The sequence below is a fragment of the Electrona antarctica genome, assembly GCF_951216825.1.
Source record: "Electrona antarctica genome assembly, chromosome: 5".
NCBI classification, from domain to species: Eukaryota; Metazoa; Chordata; class Actinopteri; order Myctophiformes; family Myctophidae; genus Electrona; species Electrona antarctica.
In genome coordinates, this window is record NC_136810.1 from 24,802,267 (window position 1) to 24,817,219 (window position 14,953).

General features: G+C 45.3%; 1 protein-coding gene across 2 annotated transcripts in view; it reads right to left on the bottom strand.

The window, feature by feature from the left end:
* LOC306922824 (PDZ domain-containing RING finger protein 4) overlaps positions 1–14,953 on the bottom strand; it is a 167,228-nt gene that overhangs the window by 20,933 nt on the left and 131,342 nt on the right. For both annotated transcript variants that reach the window (XR_013789969.1, XM_079500669.1), the window contains exon 5: positions 10,199–10,295. Coding sequence is in view for 1 of the 2 variants with exons in the window: in XM_079500669.1 (XP_079356795.1) it covers positions 10,199–10,295 (97 nt within the window). In the remaining variant the exon portion in view is untranslated. The remainder of the gene's footprint in view (positions 1–10,198; positions 10,296–14,953) is intronic.

Below are 14,953 nucleotides of genomic sequence, written 5' to 3' on the forward strand. Positions count from 1 at the left end.
GCAGCCGTACAAGCAATCTCACACAGAGAGAAAGGAAATATGCCTGAGTTTTGTCATTTCATCTTCTCTGGCGGCGTCAAACCTGACAGGAAGCTCACGTCTTTAATTGACTGTCTCAGAAGCAACGGCGACTTCAAATCCCAGCAGATTTTTCGAATAGGATATGAAGGGAATGGGGGTTGTTGGAATGAGGAAGCTTTGGTAGCGAATAGCAGAACAAAGTGAAATGCAAACATCAGTCACCGGCAGCGACTAATGAACTATCACTCCCACATATTAAAGTAGCACATGTCTCCTGATGCAATGAAGTAGTCATGGAGGTAATCAGAATCATAGTGACAATACACTATGATTGCCGGTTTTGCCTTGATTTATACTCGGGCGCGCATCGCGTCTCATACATAAAATAGCTGATCTACAAGCATTAGATCGGCTACTTTGAGTGCACGACGCCGGCGAACCGGCACACACAGCCAATTATAAATCAGGCCTTTGATGCGAGTGAGATGCAATTTGAGCGGGAGCACATGATAGAGGATGTCTGTGGGAAATATGCAAATGACTGGGAGTGTCGTAAAGACATCTGTCTAATGATAAACTAAGCAGATTAACAGCTACACTGAAGGCAAACGAGAAGTATGAAGATCTGGTGCAGCCAGGGCATCATCGTTCTCCTGCTCAATGGGAAGAGCCTCCATTTGCTTGTGACTAATTCATGTATGCATTTGGAGGAACAAGACCTTTGGCTAAATCTTCACAGAAAACGGATGGCTGTGATTACGGCATGTTGGATGGAGCATGCTGTGTGTGTGTGTGTGTGTGTGTGTGTGTGTGTGTGTGTGTGTGTGTGTGTGTGTGTGTGTGTGTGTGTGTATGTGTGTGTGTGGGGTTAGGGAGAGAAGAATATTACACACAAATGGATGACCCCTGTCCCCGCACGCCCGCCCGCCCGCCCGCACGCCCGCACGCACACACGGACGCACGCACGCACACACGCACGCACGCACGCACGCACGCACGCACGCACGCACGCACGCACGCACGCACGCACGCACGCACGCACGCACGCACGCACACAAACACACACACAAACAAACACACACAGAGATGCCTGTGAATCGCCAACAAGGGAACCTGTCTTATAATTGCACGCACGCACGCACACGCACACGCACACACACACACACACACACACACACATCTCTCTGGAACGCTGCCTCTTCCCGCCTCGTCTTTTTTCCGCTGTTTTCAGGAGAGCTCTCAGCCTCTCCGGTGGGGAGATTGCAGCGTGGCGCACGGATGAGGGCTGACAGTAAATTAATGACTGCGATGGCGTGATTAGGGGGAGACTGCCGCCCACCGCCAAAGCACATTGGATGCTGTCATAATAATCGTGCCTTTGATTACCAGTAATTGAAAAAGCAGTCACAGACGCGTGGACGGCTGCCACTGGCAGAGAGAGAGAGAGAGAGAGAGAGAGAGAGAGAGAGAGAGAGAGAGAGAGAGACAGATCCACTATCTCTCTCTGAGCTTTGGGCACTTTGCTTCTTTAGAACTCTGTGGAACTAATGGAAGGATTCCTTTATAACCTATGGTATTGCTATACAGTTCCCCCTTTGAAAGGTAGTTATGGTGCATGTCCGCAATTTTGTCATCTTGCCACACTAATTGAAGCCGTGTGCCCCCGTTTATCCGTTCGCCTTTGTTCGTCTTCTTCTACCAAACCACACTGTTTGCACAAATCTCTCCATGCACAACACCGTACTGCATGCCTGTCCAGACATAACGCACTATATGTTGCTATATGTTATGTACACACACACACACACACACACACACACACAGGGTGCAGCAGTACAGTACGGTACAGTACAGCACATTCTGCTACAGTACAGTACAGCACAGCACAGTATGGAACAGTACAGCACAGCACAGTATGGAACAGTACGGCACACTATGGTACACAGTACGGCACAGTATTGTACAGTACAGTGTGGTACAATACAGTCCAGTCCAGTCCAGTCCAGTCCAGTCCAGTCCAGTCCAGTCCAGTCTGGTAAGTACAGTACGGTACGGTACGGTACGGTGCGGTGCGGTGCGGTGCGGTGCGGTGCGGTACGGTACGGTACGGTACAGTGTGGTATGGTACAGTACTGCCTGGTACGGTACAGCCTCCTACAGTACAGCATGGCAGAGTACACTGGCCACCTGGATGGCATGGTGTGGTGCTAGAGTGAGACCGGCCAAAGGCTGGTCGAATTCTAGTTATTCAATAGAGCCCAACACCAAAGAGTGGTAGTTTGGGCCTGCCTGCCTCAGCCATTGTGTAATAGCAATTCTGTAATATTTAAACGACAAACTGAAATCCTGAGAGTTAATTTCACTCTGAGAGAGAAGGGTCCATTTTGTGCACACTCACTTTAGAACTATACGGTAACACTCAGGACTTTACAGTGTTTGGCCTACTGTATTTTAGCTGCAATATAGATTTGCTTTTTTCCCTTCCCTTGACAGTATGATTACGCACAATTGTTATGTGACTCTTCTACTAAGATGGGAATTGCTTTGGATTCATACATTAACATTACAGACGCTAGCTCCAAAAGGGCTTAATGAGGAGTATGACATCATACACTGAGTTGGCGGTGCCCAGATTTGAACCCATGAACTTGTGGTCCAAAGGCAAGAGCTCTACCAACTGAGCTATCTGGACACAATCAGTAGTAAACAGCACAATCATTCAGTGTTTTTAATAACAATCATGTGTGTCCTGGTTTTGGGTATCATCTCCCAGAACAGATTGTTTTTGAGATGGTCTGCACAGACAACAGGTGTTAATTATGTGTTTGGCAGACTGTTCAGGCTCACCACATTCATATACGGCAGTCTTTAGATATTATGAACACTGTAATAGGAGACGAAAACAAGCCCAAATTGATTAAATCAATTAATTACCAGCTGCATTATTGAGGGGCACTAACCCCTCCTATATACAGGTTTAATGTTTTTAGTTCAATGTTTGTTTTAAAAACGTCATTGACAATGAAGGGAAAATGTACGTAATCTTGTAACACAAACATTAAATGCCATTAACAATAAAGAGAATTTAATGTTTGTTTTGACACCGTTTGTTTTAGATCACCTAATCAACATGAGTTGGATATTAGAGCCCCTCACTTCACACGGGTGTGATTTTTATTATCTGCGGGGGTCCGCTATAACTGCCTCTGTGTCAGTCGCAATTACCGGTATGTCAAATGCCATTTCCCAAATCAGCCCCCATCAACCAAGAGTCTAAGACAGTTATGGAAAATTATAAAATTAAGCATTGGAACACACATTTTATTTCACTTTTACATTTTTAATATGTCCATTCATTTCACGTAATGTGAATATTATTAATATTCACATGTCATCTTAAATATGGGGCCAGAGCCCCCTATGTGTTGTCCGTCAAATTGCAGATGGACAGAGAGAGGTTTCCGGACTCCTGATTTGTCTCGCTAAAAGAAGCCCTTTTACTATGAATATCTTGTAAATATTGTGTGCCTTGTGATGATTGGGTCCAGTATTTAGTTCAGTGACCATGGAGTTAAGGAATGGTTCATAAGCTGTGTTCACGTTCATTCTCCCATTGGAAATGAATAGACTCCAACATTCTTCCCGTCTCCTAATAATGTTACCGCCCACCTCACGCAGATACGGGAAGTAAAACAAAGTTGGCCTCTCTTGCTAATTCTCCTCTTGGGGACTACTAGACCAGAGTGTAGAGTAGGAGAGTAGCGACATGCTTTGATCTCGCCGCAAATCGGGTGCCTATGGGCTATAGTTCCAAACATTCAGTTTCAGTTTATTTCAGTTTATTTTTATTTATAGTGCAACATGACCCCAAGGGGTCTCTGTGCACTTCACAACAATACACAGCAAAAAAACAGCAACAAATACAATAGCACAATAATACAATAACACAATAACAAGCATAATACGATGTGTCAATACACATGGCTGACATAAGTACCATGCGATAGGACACAGTTAAAGATAGGTAAAAATGCGTTCAGAATATCCATTAATATAGCATAGGGTTTTAAAACCACAGGGCAAAGCACGGTGAATATAGTGAATTCAGTGAAACTAGGGGGAACCATAATGTAGGGAAAAAATAGTTTCAAACTCGCTTTGGGTGTGTGTACTCTGTGGGAATTATGTGTCTCTGATGATGTCTTGGTATAGTGGGCAGGTGATTAGGAAGCGTAGCTCTGTTTCCACCACATTTTGTGTGCAGTGGGTGCATAGTCTGTCTTCCCTTGGGAGCGGGGTCTGTCTGTGGCGGCCTTTCTCTATTGCAAGGCTGTTTTCACTGATTCTGTACCTAGTCAATGCTTTCCTAAGTTTTGGGTTGTTTACCGTGCTCACGTATTCAGCAAATGTATATTCTCTTTTTAGTGATAGATAGCAAGTTCACTACAGCATTTCGGGGTGACTTTAACACCTCGGCTAGACAGTCGGAAAACGTTATGATAACCAATCTGTATGGTAGAGTATGTTACAATATACTAGCAGATCTGCAATGGTTTGAGGTATCCCATACTCTGAAATGTAGTGCAAGCATAAGTGCAATATCTCCCTGGCCAAGCAGGGATTGCCTCTGGCTTGAGAACGGTACACATTTCTGATGTCTCATATGTGAGACCCGTGTTTGAATCTCAGGTAGGACATAAAAGCTCCAGACTACAGCTTTAACACAAGGTTTTAAAAAAAGAACAAAATATGTACAATTTTATGTACAATCAATGCTTTGATGGCATTCCTCTTCCTAGGGCGTCAGCTATAGTGATTGCCTCTGTAGCTACTAACAAAAGGAAACATCAATGTCCTTGCGTATTAGAGAGGTAAATTAGATTTAGACGTTTCCTCTCTGATGTGATGGCAGGCTTCTTTTTATCTGACTGAGGTAATTAAAATAAAATTGTCTCTCTCCGACCCCCTCCCTTCCTCGCGTGCGTGCGTGCGTGCGTGCGTGCGTGCGTGCGTGCGTGCGTGCGTTTATGTCTGCATGTCTGTGGTTAATGGAAGGAATATTAAATATGGAGTATTATTTTTATTATATTTTTTTGGAGTGTATGAGAGTGTATGTTGTGTATGAGAGTCGGTCTACTTTCTCTTTGCTTTGCCCCCCCCCCCCCCCTCTCTCCTCCCTCTCTCTCTCTCTGTCCCTCCTCCCCCCTATCTCTCTCTATCCTCCCTATCTCTCTCCCTCCTCCTCCCCACCCCTCTCTCTCTCTCTCTCTCTCTCTCTCTCTCTCATCCCTCTCTCTGCCCTGCCCCCCCCCCCCCCACCCCACCCCTCTCTCCCTCCTCCCTCCTCCCCCCCTCTCTCTCTCTGTGCAGTGAGTAAGAGCCTAGTTCCAGGCTCAGAGAGCGGCATTGAGCGCTCCCCTACTACATCTTCCTCAGAGGACATTCTTATTGACATTCGGTAAGTGGGGTTGCATTAGTGCGGAATCTACTTCCCCAAGCATGAAATAAAAAGTGGTACAAGCGGCTTGCAAAGCACACGCGCAAACATAATAGGATTTGTTAATAGAAATCAGGCATAAAGAGGATAGGAGGGCTTAATATATCATATGTTGACGCGGGGGCCTCGGCGACACAAGTGGATGCACACATCTCCTACGGAGGTGTAAAAACAACTCTGAGCTCAGTCGGTGGAAGAGCAATTTCAGACACATCCAAATCAAACAAATGTAGGGTGTGGGGGTGGGGGTGTGGTGGTGGGGGGGGGGGGGGCAATGATCATGCATCAGATCAGGCAGAGGTTCTGGTCTACTCTGCACCGCAATGACTTGGAAATGAAGAATATTAGGATAGAAGTCTCTGGGTCGAGACGGCCCCGCTATGCAACTGAGAGTCTGTTTATCACCTCCTGTCACACAGCTACTGGCACATCTGTGTGTGTGTGTGTGTGTGTGTGTGTGTGTGCGTGCGTGCGTGCGTGCGTGCGTGCGTGCGTGCGTGCGTGCGTGCGTGCGTGCGTGCGTGCGTGCGTGCGTGCGTGCGTGCGTGTGTAGACGTGTGCATGTGGTGTCTATACACCACATGCACGTGTATCTGTATGTGCATACTGCATACAGTGTGTGTGTGTGTGTATCCCCCAGGGCTCCATTCTCGGCCCTCTTCTGTTTTTATTGTATATTCTGCCATTAGGGACAATCATTAAAAAACATAATATGACTTTCCATTGCTATGCCGACGATGTACAGCTTTATTTACCCTTAAACACAAAAAACAGTGATTCAACCAAACCATTGTTGGACTGTCTCTCAGATATTAAGGCTTGGATGGCCTCAAATTTTTTAACACTCAACGAGGGAAAGACTGAGGTGCTGGTTTTCGATCATGCCCCAAGCTATCCCAACGCTGACCTTGGCCCACTCAGCATCAACACTCGCCCCTTTGTTAAAAATCTAGGAGTGCTCTTTGACAACAAATTTAAATTTGATAAGCAGATTAGTGCCGTTGTCAAAGCTAGCTTTTTCCAACTAAGGCTGCTGGCCAAGATCAAGGCCTATCTACCTCCCTCAGACCTAGAGAAAGTTGTCCATGCCTTCATTTCCTCGCGGATTGACTACTGCAATTCCCTGTACTTTGGAATCGATCAATCTGCTATCAGACGCCTACAACTCGTCCAAAATGCTGCTGCCCGCCTCCTTACCGGAAAGAAAAAGCGCGATCATATTACACCTGTCCTTGCTTCCCTACACTGGCTCCCAGTTCGCTTTAGAATAGATTTTAAATTATTATTGTTTGTCTTCAAAGCCCAAAATGGGCATGCCCCCCCTTACCTCTGCGAGCTCATTAAACCATACGTCCCAGCCAGACCCTTGAGGTCAGCTGACCAACTGCGTTTGATTGTGCCTGGAACCTCATGTGTCACTAGAGGTGACCGAGCCTTCTCTGTGGCCGGTCCCACACTGTGGAATGCCCTGCCCCTTCCCATTCGTTCTGCCCAGTCCCTGGGTGTTTTTAAATCTCTCCTAAAGACCCACTTTTTCTCCCTGGCTTTTAATGTTGCCTGAAAACTCGTACCCTTCTTATACCATGTCTGGTTATACTTCCGGTCTCACTTGTTGCTTTGTTTTTGTTTTTGTTTTGTTTTTTGTTTTCTTTATATGCTCTTGTTGTTGCTCTGTTCTTGTTTTTACATGCTCTTGTTCAGCACTTTGGTTTGTCTTCGGTCAATGTAAATGTGCTATACAAATAAACTTTGATTTGATTTGATTTGATTTGATATATACTGTATGTGTGTGTGTGTGTGTGTGTGTGTGTGTGTGTGTGTGTGTGTGTGTGTGTGTGTGTGTGTGTGTGTGTGTGTGTGTGTGTGTGTGTGTGTGTGTGTGCATGCGGATGTGAGGGAGAGTGCCACGCTTAGGCAATCCAGGAACCCATCGGCAAAAAAAACACTTAGGGCAAATCGCCAAAAACAGCCGATCTACAAGCATAAGTGACAAGTGTAGATTGGAGATCCATCTGCATCTATGAGAAAAAGTGCGTAAAATAAGTGGTGACTCAACAAAAATAAAGTAACTCGTATCGGTACTCGGTATCGGCAAGTACTAAAAATGAAGTAGGCCTACTTGTACTCGGTCTGAAACAAATGGTATCGGGACAACTCTACACGAGATATTACGCTTTGGATGATTGTGTAATGACTCCATCTGTGTGTGTCTTTGTGTGCTAAGGACGTCTCGTTTCTGTCTGCGTCTGTGTATCTGTGTGTCTGTGACTGTGTCTGTGTAAAGGACGTCTCGTTTCTGTCTGTGTGTCTGTGTCTGTGTGTCTCGTAGAGCGTAAAGTAGACTGACAAGCTTTGTCAATTCATCTATCAAGCTAATCTCAGCGCCATGCAGTCCCTGCACCTCCATTACTTCAGCTCCAGTGAAGATGGGATCAGGGAAATATGCTGCTGTCAGTCTCAACACGTCGTCTTCCACACCAACACCTCTGTTCCTCGTATACAACCGGTGGTGGTGGAGGAAGTACGGGGATGTTTTACTTGTGTAAAAGTATCAATTCCACAATGTAGAAATGTGCTTGCGTAATAAGTACAAACGTTTTGGCATCACAACTTAATTAAAGTACAAAAAGTACTCATTACGCAGAATGTCTCATTTGACAAGGTTTCAAAATGTATTAAAAGCTTTTGAAAATAGCAGATCAACAAGCTCACCACGGGTCAGTGACTCTAGTTACTTTGCAGATTCTGATTATTAGAAAACATGCATTAACCACTTCAGCCTTATATACTGTATACTTTGGCTTTATGAAAATAGCAGATCAAGCGCACAATGTGACCCGGGGTCACATCCACGTATTAAGCATTCATCTATTACCCACTGCCTCTTTATTAGAGTGCTAACATGCGTTTTACAATATACCTGCTCAATTCTAAGCGCTAAGCGGTGAGCTTATCTGTCATTTTTGTATAGTCTGCTGTAGAGTAGACTATACTGTCTGAAAGTACTGTCTATGGGCTATATTTTGCGCCACCCCTTACCCCTTATCCCCAAACTTATTTGCCATTTTTACTATTTTGAAAAACCTTTTAAAATTGTTCAAATAGCCATTCTACAAGCTCACAACGTGTCGATGCAGATCGGCTAGTTGAATTATTTTAAAATGTTTTTCAAAATAGTAAAAAAAGAAAAGGCAAATACGTTTAGGGATATGGGGTAAGGGGGCACAAGATAGGACCCTATGGGCTCTATTTTTGTCAATGCTAAACTTTTTTTAAGATGTGTTTTTTGGCCTTTTCTGACTTTATTGATAGGTTGAAAGTACAACCAGGAAGGAATTAGGGAGGGAGATGGGGGGGGGGGGGGGGGGAGATGCGCTAGCCTGGGTAAACCCACTCCCCCTGCTGGACAACATTTCATAACCTCATCATGAAACACGACACACTGCTGGACACAATCAAAGAATCTGTGCTCATTCTCCTAAACAATGAATGCAAGAGACTTTGCCAGCCAAAACTAGCCTGGGTAAACCCACTCCCCCTGCTGGACAACATTTCGCCTGGGTAAACCCCTCCCCCCTCAGGCAGAATGCAAATCTGGCGAGGGGGGAGGGGTTTACCCAGGCTAGAGATGCGCAGCAAAGGCCATCAGGTCCGGGAGTCAAACCCGCGGCACGCCATCAGGCTGGCTCAGCAGCCTAGGTGCCCAGGCGGTTGAGCTAACCATCCGGGCCAATGCTTATCCTTAATGCTAATCCTTGTCTTTTTTTTTTACTATTTTGAAAAACATTTCTAAATAGTTAAAATAGGCAATATCCATCGACACGTTGTGAGCTTGTAGATGCTATTTTAACTACCGGTATTCAATGTTTTTCAAAATAGTAAAAAAAAGGCAAAGTAGCTATGAAGCAATATAGCACTGGGCATAACGGGCAACGGATAAGGGATCTCTTAAAGGCAATGGCATGTGGCACGGTGATTGGTTTAATTATTGTAACGCCCAAACCACACCTATGCATAATGTAACGGGTAACGGAGGTGTTTTAGGGATTTAGACAGGTGACCAAAATAGCCACTTCAGTGCGGGAACGCCCCTTCCACAATGCTAAATTCCCAAATTGTGGCTTTAGAATGCTCGGACGAAAATTGAGCCCTATACAGTATGTCTGGAAGTATGTACAGTCTACTACTGTACAGTATATACTGCCTAGAAGAACGCTCGGCTGCACATGCTGCACATCACTAGACAGACACGAAAGACAATATTCCTCATATGAATTCTGAGCAAAGGCACATCATAGAATAGGATAAACAAATGCAGAGGTGTCGTCATCACCCGGGGGAGTGTCAAAGGTCTTGAGGATATTCCAAGATATGTGACTGTTCGTCTGTCACTGCTGTGCCCTTGGGGATTGTGTGGGGACTGGGGAGTAAATTAGTGCCGGGCTCTTGGACTGATTGGTAAACAGAGTGTTTTATAAGCATATGTTGTTGGAGTAGAGGGTGGGGTGGCATTCCTGCGTGCGTGCGTGCGTGCGTGCGTGCGTGCGTGCGTGCGTGCGTGCGTGCGTGCGTGCGTGCGTGTGTGCGTGCGTGGCTGTGCACGCATGTGCGTGCATGTGCGTGCCCTAAATACGTGCGTGCCCTAAACACATTGTAGATAGGCTATTCTCAGATTCTTACCTCATATTCAAACTCCTCTGTCCTCTCTCCATCGGCTGGCAGAGGTGAAAGGTAGTCAGTCCCTTCATAGAACTCCTGTTCCTGCAGAGAGTGACAGCTGTCAGCGGAGAGGAAAATGCAGAGATAGAGAGAGAGAGAAAGAGAATGTGAGGATACAAAGAATTAGAGCTAATAGAAACCATTATCAAGTGGTGGGGGGAGAGTGGAGACATCGAGAGAAGAGCTCTCCTTTGCTATGGCGAAGCTAGAGAGTTCTCGCTCATTCTCTTTCACATAATATGCAGTGAATACCTTGAAGTGACAGGATGTTCGTCACCGCCCCAAGTCTGGAAGAAAGGATTTGTCAAGGGCTTTCACTACCAGTAGAATGGCATGTGATAAAAGTACAGCCTTTCGTTAATCCCAAACACAGTCATTTAATTTGCTTCCTACTCTTGACTGACAACCCCCCACACGTCGTATGGTGTAACTCTATTATGTTGCACTCACTCACAGAACAAAACAACGTTGAATGGGAACCGCTGCAGCAAGATGAGCGACTTGAAACCCACACAAGATACTAATCAAGTAGCTTACAATAAAACATTATCATCCAACTCTCTGTCTGAAAAAGGCAGACTACCCACCACTGTAAGATCAACAGGACCCGTCTCAAAAAATGATCTCCTGGGCAAAGGACCAGACCAGTAAATGTCAGAATGCTTTATACTCTGATTCTACTGTACAATATTATACATTGAAACATCTCTGGCGGTGTGCGCGTGGAATACAATTACAAAGGTTTACAATCCACCCTGAAAAATAAGAAACATTTGTTATATCTATAAAACGTAGCAATATATTGGCTTGTGCACCTGATCTCCGATGAAGAGAGGAAAATGGGGGTTTTATGGGTCACATTGATTACATTTGGGATGAGCCCGGGGCTGCAAGTAGCCAGCGAGCTAGCATCGCACTGTGTTGCCTAGTTTTTTATTAGCCCATTCACTTTAATCACCTTGTAAACCTTCCATGAAACAAAATGGATATACCAAGCAGCTGCAATTATTACAAGCAGGCCCTGTGGGGAATCTATACAGCTATACTGAAAGACAGACAGAGGGTTAGGTCGGGTCATGCATGAAATACCTGGGCCTATAAAAACCAGCATTTAATAAATGTGTGGTTACACCTTATCATGGGTGCTTATCAGCGGACAATGGCCATATTTGTTTTCAATAATGTAGATAAAACACTTGATTGAAATCGGATCCCTCGATGGCTGTATGAGGTCTCTGGTGAACTGTAAATGTATACTTGATCATATTTAAACCCATCAATTCATCATCCATGAGCTGTTATTGGAATTGTACTGACCTGATGAAGATCCTGTGAGGATCAAAACGTTGTCTACTCAATAAAGTGATCCTTTCCCTTGAAGACGGTGTGCAGGCTCAACCTCTTTAAATATTAGTTTCTTTGGCCTAGCACCCACTGTCTGTCGATGTGCGTTTAATTAGGTTTAGCTTTGATGTTATTGGAATTAATCATACGTCTGTCTGTTATCTTCCACACGCTGTAATAAAATCCCACTGCATAGTTAATGTTTTCAATGTCCCAAGAGAAGAAACCTAGATATGCTAAACTTTGTCTTGTTCGCTTGTTTGCTGCTCCTGTGAGATTAATAGTATGAACAAAACTCCAAGCAAAGGGAAGTAATAATAAACACCATATTTCTTTGTTGTTTTCCCAAGAAGAACACCTTCTATTTGCTGCTGCCTTTTATTGAGGTTTTTGATCTAAAATAAATTGTATTTATTTGAGCTTATCCTTATTTTATTCTACTCTAGCCTAAAACTACCGGTATTCAAAATTGAATTCAAATGACATTTGAGTGTATCAAATTAAATTTGATACACTTTAAAGTGTAACGTCTTGTCTCAGAGCTTTTTAGATGCTTTCATGTCTTGTTTCAGGACACAGTATCAGTATGTCTTTGAGGTATTGCACGTTCCTGCCTTTCAATTGTGGCGGGCTTTTAGTTGTAGAATGTATTGATTGCACCACACACGTCATGTTCGTCAGGAGCAAATGATTTCAGTCAATAGTCAACAGTGCTAGTGAGTGGATTTTTAAATCTGAACAAAGTCACGTTGCAATGACAATAAGGATAGATTTGGCCAAACTTTTAAAGCTTTTCATGTATACCGTATTTGGGCAATTCATGTGTATTGCGTATGATTATGATATACATTTTCTCCAGTCATTTTCAACACTTTTCAAATCAGTCTGCGGACGAAATAGAAATAACCACACAATTATAGAGTACGGAAGTCCTGATGTCACTATTTTATCCCCCGGGTCACAGAAGTATATTTTTTTTCTATTGAAAATGCTCATTCAATTATTTAGAGTACGGTATGGTATTTTCAATGGAAAAAATAACTCTAGCAGCAGTGATGTCTGACTTCGGTTCTCTATAATCAGTTAATATGCCAGTAAACATGGTCCTTTAAATGATAAATAGCACTCCCACAGGCTACCTATCAGGGTTTACAGGTATGGAAGAGCCTATATCTATCAGGGTTTACAGGTATGGAAGAGCCTATCAGGGTTTACAGCCTAGGTGTGTAGGAGCATACCTATCAGGGTTTACAGGTGTGTAGGAGCCTACCTATCAGGGTTTACAGGTGTGTAGGAGCCTACCTATCAGGGTTTACAGGTGTGTAGGAGCCTACCTATCACGGTTTACAGGTGTGTAGGAGCCTATCAGGGTTTACAGGTGTGTAGGAGCCTATACCTATCAGGGTTTACAGGTGTGTAGGAGCCTATACCTATCAGGGTTTACAGGTGTGTAGGAGCCTACCTATCAGGGTTTACAGGTGTGTAGGAGCCTACCTATCAGGGTTTACAGGTGTGTAGGAGCCTACCTATCAGGGTTTACAGGTGTGTAGGCAGAGGCGTCTGGGAGAAATGCGAGGCCCTGTGCGATATTTCGGGGGGAACAATGTGCGCGCGCGTTAGCGCGCGTGAATTAATTAATTAATTAATACTTACTTTTGCGTGAGAGAGAGAGAGAGAGAGAGAGAGGTCCTCTCTCTCTCTCTCTCTCTCTCTCTCTCTCTCTCGCGCATAGTCATGTGTGACTAATTATTTGAAATAAAACCTTTTTTGTCCACACACAGTCCTACATGACATGATGGCATACCTTTTCACTTCACTCGAGTGCCGACTGCCGAGTCGTTTTGTTTGTGACCGGGAGCGGTTGTGCACTCAACTAGCCTACATGTGTTCAACTTGTTTTTGTTTCGTTTCCAGTGTGTGTATAATTCGACTGCGTTGCGCGGTGGCGCGGCCGATCTCCAAGCTCACAACGCGTCGCGCTGCAACGCATTGTGAGCTTGTAGATCTGCTCTAATTCTGCAGCGCAAGCTAGCACGGCACTGCACAGCGCAAAGGGGGACAACAGGGGGCCCCACGACCGGACGGCCGGGCGTTGCTTAACGGGAGGCTGAATAAGTGACGCCGGTTGGGAGGAGGAGGCGACGCGCGGCCGCCGGAGGCCCCCCTGGGGGGCGGCTCCAAGCCGACCGCAGCTTAAATAGGTGAAAAATCAACTGCGACGGAACGGGCTGCGATGCGATTATTGTTTCTTAAAAAAAAACACTGCCTAGCGCGAGGCCTCGACTGCGCGAGGCCCTGTGCGGCCGCACCATTCGCACTACCCTTAAAGCGGCCCTGTGTGTAGGAGCCTACCTATCACGGTTTACAGGTGTGTAGGAGCCTATCAGGGTTTACAGGTGTGTAGGAGCCTATACCTATCAGGGTTTACAGGTGTGTAGGAGCCTATACCTATCAGGGTTTACAGGTGTGTAGGAGCCTACCTATCACGGTTTACAGGTGTGTAGGAGCCTACCTATCAGGGTTTACAGGTGTGTAGGAGCCTACCTATCACGGTTTACAGGTGTGTAGGAGCCTACCTATCAGGGTTTACAGGTGTGTAGGAGCCTACCTATCACGGTTTACAGGTGTGTAGGAGCCTACCTATCAGGGTTTACAGGTGTGTAGGAGCCTATCAGGGTTTACAGGTGTGTAGGAGCCTATCAGGGTTTACAGGTGTGTAGGAGCCTATCAGGGTTTACAGGTGTGTAGGAGCCTACCTATCAGGGTTTACAGGTGTGTAGGAGCCTACCTATCAGGGTTTACAGGTGTGTATGAGCCTACCTATCAGGGTTTACAGGTGTGTAGGAGCCTATCAGGGTTTACAGGTGTGTAGGAGCCTATCAGGGTTTACAGGTGTGTAGGAGCCTATCAGGGTTTACAGGTGTGTAGGAGCCTACCTATCAGGGTTTACAGGTGTGTAGGAGCCTACCTATCAGGGTTTACAGGTGTGTATGAGCCTACCTATCAGGGTTTACAGGTGTGTAGGAGCCTATCAGGGTTTACAGGTGTGTAGGAGCCTACCTATCAGGGTTTACAGGTGTGTAGGAGCCTATCAGGGTTTACAGGTGTGTAGGAGCCTATCAGGGTTTACAGGTGTGTAGGAGCCTATCAGGGGTTACAGGTGTGTAGGAGCCTATCAGGGGTTGCAGGTGTGTAGGAGCCTATCAGGGGTTGCAGGTGTGTAGGAGCCTATCAGGGGTTACAGGTGTGTAGGAGCCTATCAGGGGTTACAGGTGTGTAGGAGCCTATCAGGGGTTGCAGGTGTGTAGGAGCCTATCAGGGGTTACAGGAGTGTAGGAGCCTATCAGGGGTTACAACAGGTGTGTAGGAGCC